This window comes from Pelodiscus sinensis, chromosome 1 (assembly GCF_052426305.1).
Source record: "Pelodiscus sinensis isolate ZL-2025 chromosome 1, ASM5242630v1, whole genome shotgun sequence".
In the NCBI taxonomy this organism is placed as follows: domain Eukaryota; kingdom Metazoa; phylum Chordata; order Testudines; family Trionychidae; genus Pelodiscus; species Pelodiscus sinensis.
Window position 1 is genome coordinate 236,147,212 of NC_143052.1, and position 18,704 is coordinate 236,165,915.

At 43.3% G+C, this 18,704-nt stretch overlaps 1 protein-coding gene across 4 annotated transcripts in view; it reads left to right on the forward strand.

Annotated features, from left to right (window-relative positions):
* The window catches only part of MAP4K4 (mitogen-activated protein kinase kinase kinase kinase 4), a 244,029-nt gene that overhangs the window by 217,768 nt on the left and 7,557 nt on the right, over nucleotides 1–18,704 (forward strand). For all 4 annotated transcript variants that reach the window (XM_075917256.2, XM_075917252.2, XM_075917268.2 and 1 more), the window contains 2 exons: nucleotides 8,692–8,826; nucleotides 16,571–16,671. In XM_075917256.2, the coding sequence (XP_075773371.2) occupies nucleotides 8,692–8,826; nucleotides 16,571–16,671 (236 nt within the window). The remainder of the gene's footprint in view (nucleotides 1–8,691; nucleotides 8,827–16,570; nucleotides 16,672–18,704) is intronic.

Here is an 18,704-nt window from a genome sequence, read left to right on the forward strand (position 1 = left end):
CTCCAAGGGGCTAATTAAAGGCCTACCTCCATTTATTAAACAGTGCTTCCCAGCCTTTTTTAAACTGCCAACTGGCAAAGCCATTCACAAACTTTTGGCAGACCCATAACACTGTATTTGCATACTCTCATATTCATTATGCAAAGAATGAATATGCACAGGGCTCAACAAATCACTGAATCTACTCACCCGTGGCGAGTAGATTTCAGCCGGTTGTCCCGTTCACTGGCAGCGCGCATGCGCAAGGTGGGTCTTGCGCATGCACAGTGCAGGGCTGGCAAGTAGGTTTCGCCACCGTTTGTCAAGCCCTGAATATGCAAATATGCAAATAAAACGTTACCAGTCTGTAACGGGTCAGAGTTTGCAGATGTCTACAACACTAAAAAAATTACAGAAAGATTTCCCTTCTGTTCGCTGCATGGGGCAGCCCTTCCTCCCCCAAGGGGCGACTGATGCCTGCAGAGGGTATGTGGAGCACCCTATTTAGCAACTTTAGAAATTTTGTCAGGAACATAGGAGCTGGTGCCCCCAAGTGCTACCACCAATCACCTCTGCCCTCCACTCCTCCTACTCCATTGGGTGGGGGAGCTGCCATTGTAGCTCTCCTGACTCCTTGGGTACAGCCCCTGCCCTGTGTCTTTCCCTATCCCAGCCAGGCTGCTGTTGTGCCCAGCTCCCCCTCCCCACATACCCCCTTCCCTCCCTGTGATTCCCCCTCAGAGTTCCTCCATTGCATCCCAGAATCCCCCAGCCTCCCTTCAGCGACTTCTGCATCCTCCTCCTGCCTTCACCTCACACATCCCTGTTCCCCCTCACCTGCTTTATCGCCCCCTGCCTTTCTTCAGGTCCCTTGTGAGCCCTGCTCTCCTTCTTCCCCGCCCCCTTCCCCCCTCACCGGCTGCCACTGCCTTGCATATGCAGGGGTTTGGCCGCAGCATCTTTGGGCCCCAGGCAGGGATCGCAGCCAGTTCAACTGGTAACAGCCTGGGGCCAAACCCTTCCCCTGGAGCCTGGAGACACCAGAAGGAACGGGGTCTCTCTCCTACCTGCCTGCCCTGGGGCAGGGCCTGGGCCCAGCAGGGAGGGTGCTGTTCCCTGGGGAGCAGAGGGACTGCCCTGGGTGGAGATCAAGGGCAGAATTTTGGGAGGGTGGGGAAGGCAGCAGCCGTGCACTCCAGGACACGGCTTGCTTTTTATCCCATTTCCTTCCCCCCTCTCGCCCCCGCTTCCATGCTAAGCAAGTGAGGAGAAAGTGCTGGTATTCTGTGCATGCCTCTCTCACATGGGTGGTGAGGCATCACGGATTGTAAGCACTTTCCCCTCTCCCTTAGTGTCCGGAGAACGGGGTGAAGAGCAAGTCGCGTTCTGGGGAGCACAGCTGCTGCCTCCCTTACCCTCCCAAAATCCTGCCCTTGCTGGAGATTCCCTCTCCCGGCTGCAGCCCTGGGCTCAGGGGGCCCAGCAGCGCCCTCTGCCACGCAGGAGTTCAGGGATCTAGCCTGGAGCCTGTCCCTGCAAGCAGAGGCTGCAAATTGCTCCCTGCTGCTGGGCCTCAGCCAGTGATTGCTTCCTCCTTGTTTGCTGCTGCCACTGGGTCCTAGTGCGATACCAGCCCCTATGCTTGGGTAGTGTGCCGTGACCTGGCAGCCAGCGGTTCACAGCCCAGCTCCGGTTTGCAGCCTGGTGGTTTGGAACCACTGGTTTAGTTGACTTAAAATAGTTCTAATATATCTGGTTTTAGCAGTTTACCTTTCTCCTGTATTTTGCCTTGTGCCGTGCTCTGTTGTCTGAAACCCAGCATCGTGTATGGCTTCACATAGTGATCGCTGTGTTGCACATCACAAGTACTGGTGGAAGCAGGGATAGGACTGTGATGCTTCTGCTTCAGGAACATAGATTCCTAACACTGGAGCTCTTTCCATTGTGTATTAATGGCATGGCTCTACAGTACACAGTGGAACAATTGCTGATACTATGCTAGAAGACAGTGGTATGCACTGTCTGACCCTGATCAGCTTAGTGCAGAATGTGAGTGTACATGCTTGTAATCTAAAGGGCCACCTTCATGCAAGTCTAATATAGCCTGTGTCTGCATTTCCATTTAAGCACTTCTGTAATATTTTCATCAGCTATAACTGGTTTATGTTTCACTTATGGCTGACACCTGAATTCCTTCACACCCTCCGCCCAAAAAAATTAATCCAGGAACCTAAAAACCCTATACCTTTATTGTGTACAGTATTTCATGGTGCTTCTGAAGTGTTCCCTTGAGATCTATGTGAATGACACCATTGAATCATCTTTGTGTAATAAAAGATACCACATAACCCAGCTTGTGTAATGTTACTTAGTTGTATCCCACATTGATGACGAGAGTCTGTGGTTAAATCTCATGTGAAATTCTTTTAGCTTTGTTTATTGTTGCGTGAGTGACGATTCAAACACCCTGATACGTCCGGTTTGTTTCCTTCAACAATATTGCTTCCTCTATTCAGTCACGTTACATTAACCATGAAGAAATTGGTTGACCTGTAGCTGGCTTATTCCTTCAGGAATATCCTCTAACCTGGGTTTTATGGAAGGGCACCAGTGTATTGTGAGGAGGGGAGGGTTTCTACCCACAGAGGCTGCATCTACATTTGGAGCTCAGAGTTGCTGGCAAGCTTGAGTAGACCTACTCATGCTAGCTCTCATCCAGCTAAAAACAGTAGTGTAGCCACAGTATCTCAGGTGGCATTAGTGGTGGGATGGGCTAACTGCCCTGAGTATATACCCATGGGGTCCAGATGGGTTTGTACTTAAGGCAGCTAGCCCATGCTACTGCTGCTCATGCTAGTGCACCTACCCTATTAGCTTTCATCCAGCTCGCATGCTAAAAATAACAGAGATTCCTTCCCATGTGGTAACTTTGGGTTAGGGGGGATGCCCATTGCCTTTTTCCTCCTAGGTCTCCTTCCTGCTGTGCTCCATGTCTTCTCACTTCATTGCCATGTCCTGGCTATGCTGTGGCTGAGCTTTTCCTCAGTATCTTACCATTTCCTATATAAAAGTTCTCTTTGTGTACATCACTCAAAGTAAATAGAAATGTTTAATTTTAACCAAACTTATCCCAGTAGTCTAGGTCTGGTTGGTTTAAAGCAGGGTTTCCCAACCTGGGGTACAAGAGGCTTATCAAGAGGGTACGGTGAATATTTGGTAAATACCATATATTCCGGCGTATAAGATGACTTTTTATGCTAAAAAACATCCCCCAAAAATCGGGGGTCGTCTTATACGCCGGGTATACAGGCAGTCCCCGACTTGCAGGTACGAATGGGGCTTTTCTCGCCCCGGAGGACACAGACTGAGGGACCTCACGGTCCCGCCGCCCCTGTACTCCGGGGCAAGAAAAGCTGCTCCGCGTCTCCCTGGTCTGCAGACCAGGAAGACGCGGAGCAAAGCCGCGGAGGGACTCGGGCAGCCCAGGCACGCCCCTCCGCGGCTTTGCGAAGCCATGGGGGAAGCCGGCAAAATTATATTAGCATGCAATGTGATTTTTTGGTTTTCAAAACTGTAAACATTTGACTTAAGTTTTTACTATTTTCAGGAAAAGCTGGTAAATTAATTGCTTAGATGTGTTTATTTTGTTGTGACACTACAAAGAGTTTAATACAGTTGGCAAAAGCAAGTTGAAGGTCCTTAAACTGGGAGGAGGTAAAAATGCATCAGGCTCAGATACTACCATGAACCTCACAGAAATGGCTGAAAGCAAATTAAATAATTCAACAGTGATAAATATAATCACTTGTTTTTACAGAGCATATTGCTAGAGAGATTTTACAAACATTAATGAATGGTTGTAGCACTATAGGGAAATAGCTTAGAATCATAATTAAATGGAGCTAGTTAAAATTTTCCAATATATCTTGGAACCTCTGTAGTCCAGCACCCCGGGACCTGACCAATGCCGAACCAGAGAATTTGCAGAACCATGATAGGTCAATATTGTCTAGCAGCATTACCAACACTTCCACTGCTTACTGGACTCTTAGAAGATAGTTAAGGGTAAATTAGTGCTAAGTAACTGCACAGAACACTGAGGAGTCAGGACTGGTGGCTGTAAACAAGCTTTATGGGACCACGTGAGATTTGGCCATACTCATGAAAAGTGGACATCCGGCTAACTAAAATCATACCGAGCCACGGATGTTGCCAGATCAGAGTGCTGGACTAGAGAGCTTCAACCTGTATTACAAATAAGGAAAATATTGCATATTAAAGTGATTTGAGCCAGATGTAGAAATCAAATATCCTGACTCAGACATATACTTTAATTGCTTGTCCATAGTGGTTCTTACAAGAAATTATGATGGTTTTTATTCAAGGGCCAAATTAGAGTTTTTCGTTGTCTCAGGGTTAACAGCTGACAAAAACACTAGTGTTTTAGAAAGAACACTTTACAGCTCTACATTTCTAAGACTCTTCCTATTTTTTTAAGACGCCCTTCCCCCCCCATTTTTTCCCCTTGTTATCCTTGGTGCTCCTTTCCTGTGAAGGCTTCATAGGGAATAGACCAGTTACAAGTAAATGTCTGTGACCGCAGTGTCAGATCAGTTTAGTTTGTTTAGCAGTTGTGTAAATATATGTATAGCCACATCTGTATAACTAACCTTATATGTCACAGTGGAAGGCAGAGGAGTTTCCTGCCTGTCACATTATTCTTTTGTGTCTAGACCACAAAGATTCACTAGATGCACTTTAAATTTTATTTAAACCATGTTGAAAGATATTTTGGGTTTAACGGTCCCTGTAGTTGCTTATCTTTTGGCCAGATATGAATAAAGAATCACATACTGGGAAAATCCATCTGTATCACTTGTTACTAGTCTTCATTTGATGAATTTTAGTAAATGTTGGGAAAAGAAAATCAAGCCACGTATTCTGGGCAGAGGTGTGTTGTGCATTGGTTTTCTTTAGGAGGCTGTTCAGTGTTGCCCACTATTGCCAGATTCCATTTAATCCTTTGAGACATCTTGCAGCCTGGAGGCTTAGGCTGGTATTGTGATTTTTCAAACACGTTTTATACCAGCCTGATCTAGGCTGCTCGTGGGACTGGAAAGGACCTCAGTGTGACAAGGGGTACGTCTAGACTACAGGGTTTTGTCGACGGAAGTTTTGTCGACAGATACTGTCGACAAAACTTCTGTCGACATAGAGCGTCTAGACACATTCAGTTCTGTCGACAAAGCAAGCTGCTTTGTCGACAAAACCCTGTAGTATAGACGCAACCCTACAGGCAATAACACCTTCTGTCGACAGAACTCTGTCGACAGAAGGTGTTATGCCTCGTAAAATGAGGTTTACCAGTGTCGACAAAACTGCTGAGTTCTGTTGATGTTATGTTTTGTATAGTTTTGTCGACAACTCAGTAGTCTAGACACACCCTTAGACAGGTCTCCAGGGCTAGCTAAGATATGGCAGCCTACCTAAATTGCTTGATGGGCTACAACACTGCCCAGAAGCTCTGCAGTGCTGTGTGTCGTGGCCCCAGTCTCTATTCCAGGTAGGGATGTAAGTGATGAGTCAAATAATCGACTACTCGATAAGCCTAGGCTGTATCAGAGGCAGCAAGGGGAGGGGGAAGCAGGAGCCGGTGCTGGGGGTAGCTGGCTTACAAGCTGGACGGTGCTGAGTGGCACGGGAGGCAGAGACACAGCGGTCTGGGACCTGGCAGGAGCCAGGATTGCTCAGTCCTGGCTCTCGCTGGGTCCCAGACTGCTGCGCCTCTGCCTCCTAGCTCTTGCTACATTTAAAATGCAGAGCCACTGTGGGGGTAGATTTGGGATCCATCACAAGCCAAGAGTCCCAGACTGCTGTGCCTCTGCATTTTAAATGTAGTAAGAGCTGAGAGTCACAACACTGCTCCCCAGTTCAAGAGTCCCTGAACTGCTGTCTCTAATTCAAGTCCTATTGGCCACCTGTCTCTTATTTGCAGTCACATTGCTTCCCCCTTGCAAACGACTAGAAGGAGTAGCTGTATTAATGGGGAAACATTTAGTTAATTTTAACTGGTCTTTCTGGTGGGTGTGGTCCATGAGAGCTCCTTGTGGAAGGAAAGAGTGAAGCCAGGACTAGAAAAGCCAATAACTTGCCAGCTCTTCACTGATAATTCAGCAGATGCTATATGGCCTAGCAGCTGTTCACTGAGCACTGCAAGACATATTGATGGGCTTGACTGTGCAGTTACTATTTCCATATTTGGTAATATGTCATATTTGAAGTGAGTTTCAGTTTTTTTATTGTAATTCCTTCCCATCACATGCCTTGGTGACTTGCTTCCTCTACCAGTCTAGATCGAAGCTTGGGCTAGAAGTGACCATTGCGACTGTCCCTATAAGTGTCCAAGCTGCTGTCTCCCCCAAAATCTAGATGATATGATCACATCTCTGGTAAATAAGCATCTCCTGCTTCCTCTCCTGTTTGTAGTGTTGCACCATTTGGGACACAAGTAATCTGCCAACAAAGCTTGTGTAAACATTTAGTAAGAGGGTGAATGTGTTTTAGCAACATGATGCTCTCACTATAAGTCACTGCAGATCATTCTTAGTGCTGTTGTTTAACATTTTTACTTTATACATGTTGTAAATAACCGTCACTTCATGAGGATCTGTTTAAGACTGTTCTGTAGTACAACTTCTTAAGACTGTTCTGTGGTAGAACTTCTTCTCTTGTTTGAATAATTTACTAATAAAACTTATTCTGTTTGGTTACCATGGGATAAGAGGGGTTGAAAAGTGCTGGTCATGAGGGATGTAAACTCTAACATAGATTCTAATCTTATAGCCTGCTTAGCTTTTACCTTCTCTCAGACCTGTTCCCAATGATGACATTTTTCTAGTATGCATGTAAATAATTTTCAAACACAAAATTCACCACATTCTTTTCTGGTGTCACACAAATAAGAGCCATTATAGGTAGTTCTAGGTGTTTTTGGTCTCCATACGCAAAGGATTGGTGCTTGCTAGTGTGGAGTTACAACCTTACTATGGAAAAGATGTTGTACCAAATAAAAGCAAGCAGGATCTTATGAGGGGGATAAGGCAAAAAGCCACATTTATTGTAAAGATAATAATAAAAAAATAAAGAAAAGATAGAAGCAAACAACGTTGTTTAACTACTTATTCCTAACACTACTTAACCCTTATACACTTGTATGTATGTTATATATATATATAACCATTCATTCATACATCCATTCATTCAAGTTCTGTGTATAGTTACCAGCCTGGAAGTTGCTTGTGACAGAATACTGGCCAGGTATTCTGTACACAAGTGATGGTAGTGGGGAGCGAAGTCCTGATCAGATGCGCATCTGAAGCTCCTGGTAGGCTGGCAGCAGAACCTTGGACTCTGATTCCATAGTTTTTTAGTCCAGTTCTTATAGGAATTTCTTCCTATGCCAGTCTATGGAAATTGCTGTATCATGCTGATGTCTCCAGGGTGGCTGCCAGGTGCTCATCAGTGATCTCATCGGGTGGACCTCCAGTTTCTCCACTTGACACCTTTTGGTTGCACTGGCACCTGACGCCTTCTTCAGCCCTTTGTTGCTGTATTCTCAGGCTGGCACCTCTTAGAACCATTCACTCATCATCCAAGCACTCTCTCTCTCTTACATACATTCCTTAATGTTTCCCATACAATGTTTTTGTATAATAATAACTTTACATATATCAGAGTTGTAGTTACAAAAAGTTTCTGGTAATAATAACTTTACATATATCAGAGTTGTAGTTACAGAAAGTTTCTGGGTGGTATTGCTTAAAACATTCTCTGAGTGCTGAATAAAGTTACAATGTTTTAAAGAGAACAGGCCTCAATTATGTAACAATGGCCTTAGTCAATTACAGGGCTTGGCTCCCATAGCAGAGTTAGTGGCTTGACAATGCATTGTTACAATGTATCTCTGCAATGTCAATTTCAAGCAGCCCCTTGCACAAGCTTGAGCATGCCCTGGAGCACGGGGGGGGGGGGGGGGGGGGGCTGTTTCTGGCTACATAGGATTATATTTTTAACAGTTCTAAGTTACATGACCTAATACATTATATTCTAAAGGGGCAATAATAATAATAAATCTAAACATTTAACAATCTTAACAAAGAATAATAAGAAGAAGAATTAATAATAAATCTAAATACTTTAAGTTGTGGGGAACAAATTATGGGGAGTCACTTCCATTTGGAGGAATCATTTTCAATACATTAATATGTTATCCCTACAAAGATGGGGGTTTAATATTTAAAACAATACAACCACAGAACAATTTCTGGTAAGTTAATCATTTCATGTTCATGCAATATTATCATGTGGTTTTTATGAAAGAAAGTTTGGCAGGATTACGGAATAGTGCTGCTGCCAATGTACAATAACCTCGTGCACTCAGTGTTGACTAAATTTACATTTGAGATCCAACGCAATTTAGTAAGACACACTATATCAGACTTCATATAGGAATGGCCTATGATACTAGGAGGTTAGACTAAATGACTGAATGATTCTTCTGGTTTCAAAACTCTGGAGTGTGTCTGTGAAATGCTTAGCACCATCACTTTGCTTTCACAGCAGTTTCTCATCTCTTGATGGTCTTTTGGTTTGTCATTTTGTTGTGATCAGCATGAAATATTTGTTAAAACAAATATTGCATTTTGTGGCCAGGTAAGAAGAACAAGTTGCGAGTGTACTACTTGTCCTGGCTAAGAAATAAAATCCTACATAATGATCCTGAAGTAGAAAAGAAGCAGGGTTGGACAACGGTGGGCGACTTGGAAGGCTGTGTGCACTATAAAGTTGGTAAGTAGCACATGATTTGTGACCGTCTGTCAGGATAAAATGAGGTACCAGAGAGGTTTTACTAAGATAGTTGCTATATATATTAACTGATTCCTCTTAGCTTTTTGTTTTGGCTTGTTTTTTCTTCGAGTGGTGGTCCCTATATATATTGCACACCTGGGGAAAACATGCACCTGATGCGTCTGATTCCAAAATCTATTGCAAGCAGTATCGGTTGAAAAGTACACATATTGTAGCTTTCCCCCTGCTCTCAAGCAAGGGCATAGAGGGTGATGCAAGCTGATGCATCTTCAATTCCTTCTTAGTGTGCGTGGTCTGAGTTGAAACCTTTGGTGTCCTCAGATCCTTACAATTTTTATAGAACTGATGCAAAATTAATCTAGTTAAAAACAATGAGGAGCCCTGTGGCACTTTAAAGACTAACACATTTATTTGGGCCTAAGCAAAGTGGACTGGAACCCACTTTGTCAGATGCACCTCCCCAATCAGATTTTGGCTCAGCCACTTCCTATCCCCCACTCCAATACACACACTCAACGTACATCAGTTTCCACTAGTGAGCAGAACTCCTCAAAGCTTTGGAATTGGAGGTAAGTCTGCTAAATCTAAAGAGAAGCTTCATAGGAGAATAAGGGACACTATCCTAGATATGAGGACAAATCATCTATGTCTAAGACTGTCCCAAAGGAATGATCCCATCAGAGTCAGGAGAGCAAGTATACACAGACTAAGGTCTTAGGCATAAGTAAATCTTCTCAACAGGAGAAGGAGGCTTGCAAGGATATTGGTCTGACTGTCCGGACACTGGCCCAAGTGGTGAATCATAGAATACTAGGACTGGAAGGGACCTTGAGAGGTCATCGAGTCCAGTCCCCTGCCCTCACGGCAGGACCAAGCACCATCTAGAACATCATAGATTGTTATCTATCCTGCTCTTAAATATCCCCAACTAGAAGACTTATCCACATTGCCTGGGGGTGGGGAGCCAGCCTTGGACTGGGTTGGAAGGCCGGGGGGTGGGGGGAGGAGGGAAAGAGAAGGAGGCTGCAGAGGCTTCATGATGGTGCTCCCTGAGGGTGGGGTTGGAGGAAGAGGGTGAAGGCTTCCTGATGGCACTTCCCAGGGAGAGGCTGCACAGGCCTGCTGGCGTGGCCACAATGGGTAGCCTGGCGGGGTTTTTTGTTTTTTGGGGGGTGGGGGGGGTGGATCTTGAGGAAGGGAGTGCGGGACTGTGCTGCCCAGCCGTGGTTATGCTTTCACCCCCACCTCATTGCTGTCCAGCACTGGGGCTGAGCGCCAGAGGGGAAGGGTTTGGGGCAGAGGGACCACTTGAGCTGGTGAGTGGCAAGATGATGAACCCCATCCCAAGCTGGCTACTCTTTTCCTGGTGCAAATGCCCTCAGTGGTCACTGTGCATTATAGCTGTCTCCTGTGCTTGCTACCCCAATGGTGACTGAGCAGTATCACATCCCTCCAATCAGCTCCCTCTCATCCCATGTTGTGGAAAACTTTTGAATTCCAGGCACATCCCATTTTCCAACCACAATCAAACCCTGGCCTTGCTTTAAGTTAGGAAAAGAGGAAGCCGCATACCAAATTTTATGAACAAAATGTTCCATAGAATCTCTGTGGATAGTAATTTCATGCTTTAATAATATGAATATAGCGGTAGGGATTTATTATCGACCACTTGACCAAGATTGTGTTAGAGACTATGAAATGCTAAGGGAGATTAGAGAGGCTATAAACATTAAAAAAACCTCAGTAACAGTGGGGGATTTTAACTATCCCCATATTGACTGGGTACACATCACCTCAGGGTAGGAAGCAGAGAAAATTTCTTGACACCTTAAATTATTGTTTCTTGGAGCAGCTGGTTCTGAAACCGACAAGGGGAGAGGCTATTTTTGATTTAGTCCTAAGTGGCATGCAAGATCTGGTCTAAGAGATGAATACAGCTGGACTGCTTGGAAATAGTGACCGTTATGTACGAAAATTTAACATAGTTGTGATGGGGAAAACACCTCAGCAACCCAACACTGTGGCATTTAATTTCAGAAAGGGGAATTTACACAAAAATGAGGGGATTAGTTAAGCAGAAATTAAAAGGTACAGTGCTAAAAGTAAAATCCCTGGAAGCTGCATGGAAACTTTTCAAAGACACCATAATAGAGATCCAACTGTATACCTCAAATTAAAAAAAAAACACACAGAAAACTAAAGTGCCACTGTGACTTAACCACCAAGTAAAAGAAGCAGTGAGAGCTAAAAAGGCATTGTTTTAAAAAATGAAAGTCAAATCCTAGTGAGGAAAGCAGAAAGGAGCATAAACTCTGTCAGATTAAGTGTAAAAATATAATCAGGAAAGCCAAACAGGAGTTTGAAGAACAGCTAGCCAAAAAGTAATAGCAAAATGTTTTTAAGTATTATCAGAAACAGGAATCCGGCTAACCAACAAGTGAGGCCCATGAATGACTGCACTGCTAAAGGAACATTCATAGACAATAAGGCCATTGCAGAAAAACTAAATCAATTCTTCACTTTGGATTTCATGGCTGAGAATGTTAGGAAGATTCCAAAACTTGAGTCATTCTTTTTAGGAGACAAATCTGAGGCATTGTCCCAGATTGAGGTGTCATTAGAGGAGTTTTTGGAACAAATAGATAAACTTAGAGGAGGTGATCCTGGTAATTACAAACCAGTAAGTTGAATGTCAGTACTAGACAAATTAGTTGAAACTATAGTAAAGGTTAGACTTCTTAGACACATACATGAAGATAATTTGTTGGAGAAAAGTCAACACGGTTTGGTTTCTGTAAAGGGAAATCATGCCTCACCACTCTACTACAGTTCTTTGAAGGGATCAACAAGCATGTGGACAGGGCGGGATCCAGTGAATATAGTGTACTTAGATTTCCAGAAAGCCTTTGACAAGATCCCTCATCAAAGGCTCTTTAAGTATTGTAAGTTGTCATAGGATAAGAGGGAAGATACTTTTATGGACTGATAACTAGTTAAAATTTGCAGATGATACTAAACTGCTCTAGATAATTAAGACCAAAGCAGACTGTGAAGAGCTTCAAAAGGATCTCACAAAACTAGGTGATTGGGCAACAAAATGGCAAGTGAATTTTAATGCTTAATGTTGATAAAAGCAGAGTAATGCACATTGGAAAAAAAATAATCCCAACTATACATACAAAATGATGGGGACTAATTTAGCTATTAACACTCCAGAGAGAGATCTTGGAGTCTTTGTGGATAGTTCTCTGAAAACATCCACTCAGTGTGCAGCAGCAGTCAAAAAAGTCAACAGAATGTTAGGAATCATTAAAAAAGGGGTTGGCAATAAGACAAAGAATATCTTATTTCCTCTATCTAAATCCGTGATACACCCACATCTTGAATACTGTGTACAGATGTAGTCGTCGCATCTAAAAAAAGATACCTTAGCATTGGAAAAGGATTAGAAAAGGACAACAGAAATGATTATGGGTTTGGAAATGGGTCCCATATGAAGAGAGATTAAAAAGATTCAGACTTAGAAAAGAAGAGACTAAGGAGGTGATATGTTAGAGATCTATACAATCATGACAGTTATGGAGAAAGTGAATAAGGAAAAGTTATTTACTTGTTCCCATAGCATAAGAACTAGGGGGTCACCAAATGAAATTAACAGGTAGCAGGTTTAAAACAAACAAAATGAAGTTTTTCTTCATGTAGTGTAGAGTCAACCTGTGGAACTCCTTGCCAGAGGATGTTATGAAGACCAGGACTTTTAACAGGGTTCAAAAAAGAACTAGATGCATTTATGGAGGTTAGGTTCAGCAAAACTTATTAGCCAGGATGAGTAGGAATGGTGTCCCTAGTCTCTGTTTGGCAGAGGCTGGAATGGATGACAGAATAGGGAACACTTGATGATTATCTGTTCTGCTCACTCTCTCTGGGGAATCTGGCATTGGCCACTGTTGGAAGACAGGATACTGGACTAGATGGATCTTTGGTCTGATCCATTATGGCTATTCTTAGGTTCACAGTTTTCCTGAAATGTGGTACCCAGAACTGGACATGATACTCCAATTGAAGCTTCATCAGCTCAGAGTAGAGTGGAAGAATGACTTCTCATGTCTTGTTCACAGCACTCCTGCTAATGCATCCCAGAATCTTGTTTGCTTTTTTTGCAACAGTGTCACGGTATGGGCTTATATTAACTTGTGGTCTCCTTTGATCCCTGGATCCCTTTCTGCAGTACACCTTTCTACAAAGCCATCTCCCATTTTCTGTGTGTGAAACGGATTGTTCCTTCCTAAGTGGAGTACTTTGCATTTGTCCTTATTAAACTTCATCCTATTTCCCTCGGACCAGAAATCCAGCTAAAGGAAATTCAGGTGCCTCAGCACAGCTGAGGTATTGCTTCTGTGTCCTTGCACCCACCGCCTTTGTGACTGACATTTCTTAATCTCCCACGTGTGCAATAAACCTCAAGACCATCACTTGAAGAAGAAATAGAGGTTATCTGTACATGGGGGTTCTTTGAAATGCGTGGTTCTTATCTGTATTCTACCACCCATCCATCATCCTCTCTGCCACAGGTTAATTACGTTGTGGTAAGGATGGGGAAATTTTGGTGGCATCAGTCTATGCTGCCCTTTATGCCCTCTGTCAGGAGCACAAGAGAGCTACAAAGCATGTGTGGGCCAATGTGTTTTTTATTTTTCTCTTTGAGGCGGAGTGTTAAAAACGGCAGCAAAAAAGAATCCTAGCTTTGTAGGGGGCAATGATAACAGGAACATATGTTTAAGTTAATGATGGTTCATTGATTTTTCCTTGTCTCATCACATTTCCTAATGCACTTTTCAGATCGAAACAAATGCAGTTGTGGGATGAGGTGCCTTTCCATTAAACAGATTGTTTTTAGCACTTCTCAAATGACTGAGATTAATTGGGTTATAGACACCTCTGAACCAAAACCTGTGATGCATGGGTCAGTGTTTGATAGACAATGCATATAAGCCTGACATCTTGCCATAGAGTGTGCAGGAAAGCATCAGTAAGTTAATACTATTTCTGCTGGCTCAGTTTCAAAATGAGATCTCGTCATGATGTTGCACCACCATTTCGCTGGAATAATTTTGCTCTGTTTTTACTTTAAAGTGTACTCATTGCTACAACTAGCCTGTTTTGGAAACTCATGTGTTATTGCTTCAAAGCTTTACTTTTTGTCAAACTGTACTAGTCAGTGCATAATATCATGAAGCAACCTGTTAACGTATTGTTAAGAGCCAGCTAAAAGGGACTCCCTACCAATAAAGGAGACAAAACTGAGAGCATTTTCTTGCAGATGAAGAGTGATTTGTTACATTCAGTAACCGTTTTTAGCTCCAAACAGTATATGGTAGATTTCCACTGGTAGTAGGGAGGCCTCTTTGACAAGGACATTTAGTTCCCAAGAATGATGAGCTCTGGAAATAGTTGTGTTTGCAGATCTAATAGCAGTGCAGTGTTGGAGCTGACACTGTGGCTTTGTACACTGCAACAGTTGGCCTTGATGTTTTCCTCTGTCTCTTTGATGTAGCAGGGGGTTCAGACTTAATGGTGAAGTGGTATTTATGGATCTCGGAGATGCTGGAGGCAGTTTATGGCTCTCTCAGATGATACATTACTCTTTGGTGTCGAAGTATATTCCAGAAACTACCTCAGGCAGACAGACAGGCATCAGATGTTCCTTTTCCCAGATAAGGTGACATTGATACACAAAAACCCTAAGAATTCTTAAAGGTAGATTGGACAAAAACTGTACTGTGCAGAGATGCAGATGCACTACAATTGGGCACGTGAAACATCTTTTTGTAGATGAAAATGTGTCAGGTCTTCGGCATTTAAAATTCATTGCTTTAACTTCTGTGTTGAGTAAACAGCAAAGTTCTTTCTGAAAAACAGCTCCATCTCTCTACCTACCGCTTGCCAGAAGAAAACAAATATAGACCCTTATACAGCAATAAAGAGAGAAGTTCACAATACGAATACAGTATGTATTAAAACTATGGTGGTGTTTTCTGCAGTGCAGTACGATTTTGCTTTGCACACAGACTGGATGTGAAATGTAAGGGAAAATAATTTCTCACTCCTTTAGGAAATTTTCACCTCCTTCTTTCCTCTGGGCTAAGTGGAAATTAGAAACATATACAAGCCAATTACGCATGATCCGTTCACAACTGTTCCCATAGAAAAGGCTAGCAGAAACAGAAATTGAGGAAACTTAAGGGGAATTAAAAAATGGAGATCCTGCAGCTCTAGTTGAATGGACCCTTCCTACTTCTCCGAGTCCTTCCCCATCCCATATATTTACCATCTAAAGAATAGTTGCCAGCAGAGCTCTACCAGAAGACCAATTTTTGTCTTGTACCTGAATGTAGAAGAAGCTTGACAATTCAGATTTGCTACATGATGAAAATATTACCTTTTCTGACACAGCTTTTTCCTACTTAAGAATGTAAGTGATACAGAAAAAATGGGAACTTTATGGCTGCTTTGCAGCTTCTTGTTCTAGGGGAAAATATACCACTCAAAAATTTGAACCACGAAAAATGTTCTACATTTGCCTAGACAACTTTTTTTCAAAGCATTTAAAGAAATTCAGACTTTTTACCAACTTGGAGATTTTTTTACAGTTTGTCCTGGCAGGGGACCTTTACTCTAAGGAAAGAAAAGCAGATGTTGGCCAGTACTTGAAATGTTAGCTTCTTCCTGAGACTTTTTGGGAATTTTTTTCACACCTCTTCCTACCTTTCCAGGAGGATGATTATCCCCCTCTTCACTGCCCATCTTTAATTTGCCCCTTACTAATGCAGTCATTTTAGATCTTGGAGGCAGAGTTAGCAAACTGTTACTTTTGCTTTTAAAACTGACTTTTATCTTCTTCCTTAATTTGAGTACCATGTCTTCTTCCTCCGGCGCCTTACACTTCAGCTTAATCACAAAGCATTAAAACCAGCAATGTTGTGAAAGCAAGCCTGCCTATTAGTTCTGATGAAGCAAAATGCAGGACAATGTAGCACTTTAAAGAGTAACAAGATGGGTTATTAGATGATGAGCTTGCGTGGGCCAGACCCACTTCCTCGGATCAAATAGTGGAAGAAAGTAGCCACAACCATAAATACCAAAGGCTACAATTAAAAAAATGAACAAATATGAAAAGGACAAATCACATTGCAGAACAGAAGGGGGATGCGGGGGGGGGGGGGGGGGAAGGGTAGGAAGGAAGGTAAGTGTCTGTGAATTGCTGATATTAAAGGTAGGGACAGTGGGATGTTTGGGAGTTAATGGTATTACAGGTTATAATTGGGGAAACTGTCTTGGCAATGGGTGAGAAAGTTCAAAGTCTTGTTAAGTCCTTGTTGGCAAGTGTCGAATTTTAACCTTTTGGGTCAAACTCCTTTCCTTTTTTATATGTAAAATATATATCTATGTTTTGTAAATAATAGCATGTGATGTACTGGCAAGGCTATTCCTGACATGGATATTCATTGAGTTACTGGTGAGATTCAGTATTTTTGTGAAACAGATGACTAAAAATGATTATTTCTAATCCTACCTTAAGATACTTGGAAATAGGAGTATTATTGCAGTATTTACTGGAACCTATAAATGTTTAAATTTTGTAGCAACTTCATAGGTTTCTTGTTTCTTATGCTACTTAAAAGTTTGGAGTCGCTGCTTAGTTCATTTTCTTGTTTGATTTCAGTAAAATATGAAAGAATCAAATTCTTGGTAATTGCTTTGAAGAGTTCTGTGGAAGTCTATGCATGGGCACCAAAGCCATACCACAAATTTATGGCGTTTAAGGTAACAGTATATTTTAATTGTATTTGGGCTTTCTAATGTGTATTTGCAGTTACAGAGCTGCTTTTATAAAATTTTTTGTACAACCCACAATGTTGCTACGCTGTTAGGTGTTCTCTAGTAAATCTGTCACTAATTCTGGATTGCATTTTGATGTTTATTAGATGAAAGAGCCAGTGTGTGTAACTAAATTAAAATTCTGAACATAAATCATAAATGGAAAACCTAACAGGGAGATTGCTCAGGGCAACAGCATCATGTTGCAGCTGCAGAAGAGCATCAGTTGCGAAGCTGTGGCAGTGTTTCCCACTTAAGGAGAATGAAATTTAAAGCCCTGTTGTGTTTCTCTCTCCCCTTGAAGGGTAATTTAGTTTGTGGTCACATAAGATGTAGAAGAAACTCACTAAGGTTGTGAATCTCCAGAGCGCGATTTGATTCTAGGTCGATTCATTTTTGCGGTACTATACGGGTGTATTTTGTCTTCTCCATGTACAAATCAGGAGACCGAAAACTGAACCAAATCCTAATCTTGCTGCAAGTGAACAAATGGCTCTACATTATGTTAACCTCGCTTGTTTTTAGGAAGGTTAAAAGACTATAATTGGTCATTTGGTATCATTACCAAACTGTAGTCATATGGTAGTTGTCCTTCCCTTTCTGGGTCAAACGCAGGCCATGCTACCTCACTACACAGTTGGGACTGCAGCTTGTATCTGTGGAATTAGCAGTAAGCATTAGTGTTCCAACGAGTCTAACAGGGCTGAGTTCCCAGATAGTCATTTGGTTCCAGCCCTTAGGCAGAAACATGATCTCTGAGGGCCAGTGGGCTCTGGCCTTAAACTGGGATTGAGCAGCCAACCATCTGTAGCCCCGGTCCCTTTAAAAACAGGGTCTTGGAAAATACTTTAGTGTTTGGTCTTGGGACCTTTTTGGCAGAGGCCAGAATAGACACTGTAGTCTGTAGGTTCTGGGCCTGTTACACAAGGGCCAGAGTGAACCCAGCTGTCTGTAAGCTCTGGGCTCTTGAGTCAGGACAGAGCAAACCCAGGAGACAATGACTACAAGTCCTTTAGTCAGGGGCAGAGCAAACAAAATAGTCAATTAGCTCTGGGCCCCTGGTGCAAGGACCAGGCAAAAATCCAGAGGGTCAGGCATAGGGTTGCCAGGTGTCCGGTATTTTTGGCTCCTGTCCGGTAAAAAATAAGAGAATACCGGACACCTAAAATGTCCAGTATTTTCTGAATTTTCCCCCGGCAAGGAGGCAAAAATGCCAGGCACCTGGCAAAACACTCAGCGCCCGGCCTCCTCCCCCCACCCCCCGAACCCTCCCTGGCTCCCAACACCCCCAGCCCCCATGCTTACCTGGTTCCCCAAGGCTGCTGGCACAAAAGACCTAGGGGAAGCAATGCTTTCCCCTGGGTTTTAGTGCTCAACCGCTCCCCTGTTCCTATCCCTGTACTCATTCTTAAAGGGGGAAGGGGGACATGCTGTTTTATTTTAATTTTTTTTTTGCTCAACAACTTTGGTTTCCCCCTTTCCTCCCCTTCAACAAAATTTTCCCCCTTTTGTGGGCGGGGAGGGGGTGTCGGTATTTTTGTTTGAACCATCTGGCAACCCTAGTCAAGCACCCTAGCTCAAGTGGGTGACTGACAAGCACAGGCTTCTTGGCCTGTTGAGGGGAGGCTGACACCCCAGAGGTAGAGTAGCAGGGGGAGCCTAGGTCCAGTCTACTCCACTGGAGTGGTAGGTTCAGTGGGGAGTCCAGGCCTCAGGAAGTGCTACAGGGCTACTTCCTACTCTTTGAGGTGTACCTGGGGCCACAAGACGTTTTCCATCTCCTCCAGCCTGTGGCCAATGCAGTCCTGGCATGTCTGCAGCAGACACAGGTTCCCTGACAGGGAGGGCATCTCAGAGTCACTAGGCTGGAGCAAGCAGGACACATCTCTCTCCCTTGTCACTACCAGAGGCTCCGCTTTTTATACTTCCTGCTCCGATTACCCACTTACAATGTGAGGAGTAAGGCAGGCCCGGCTCTG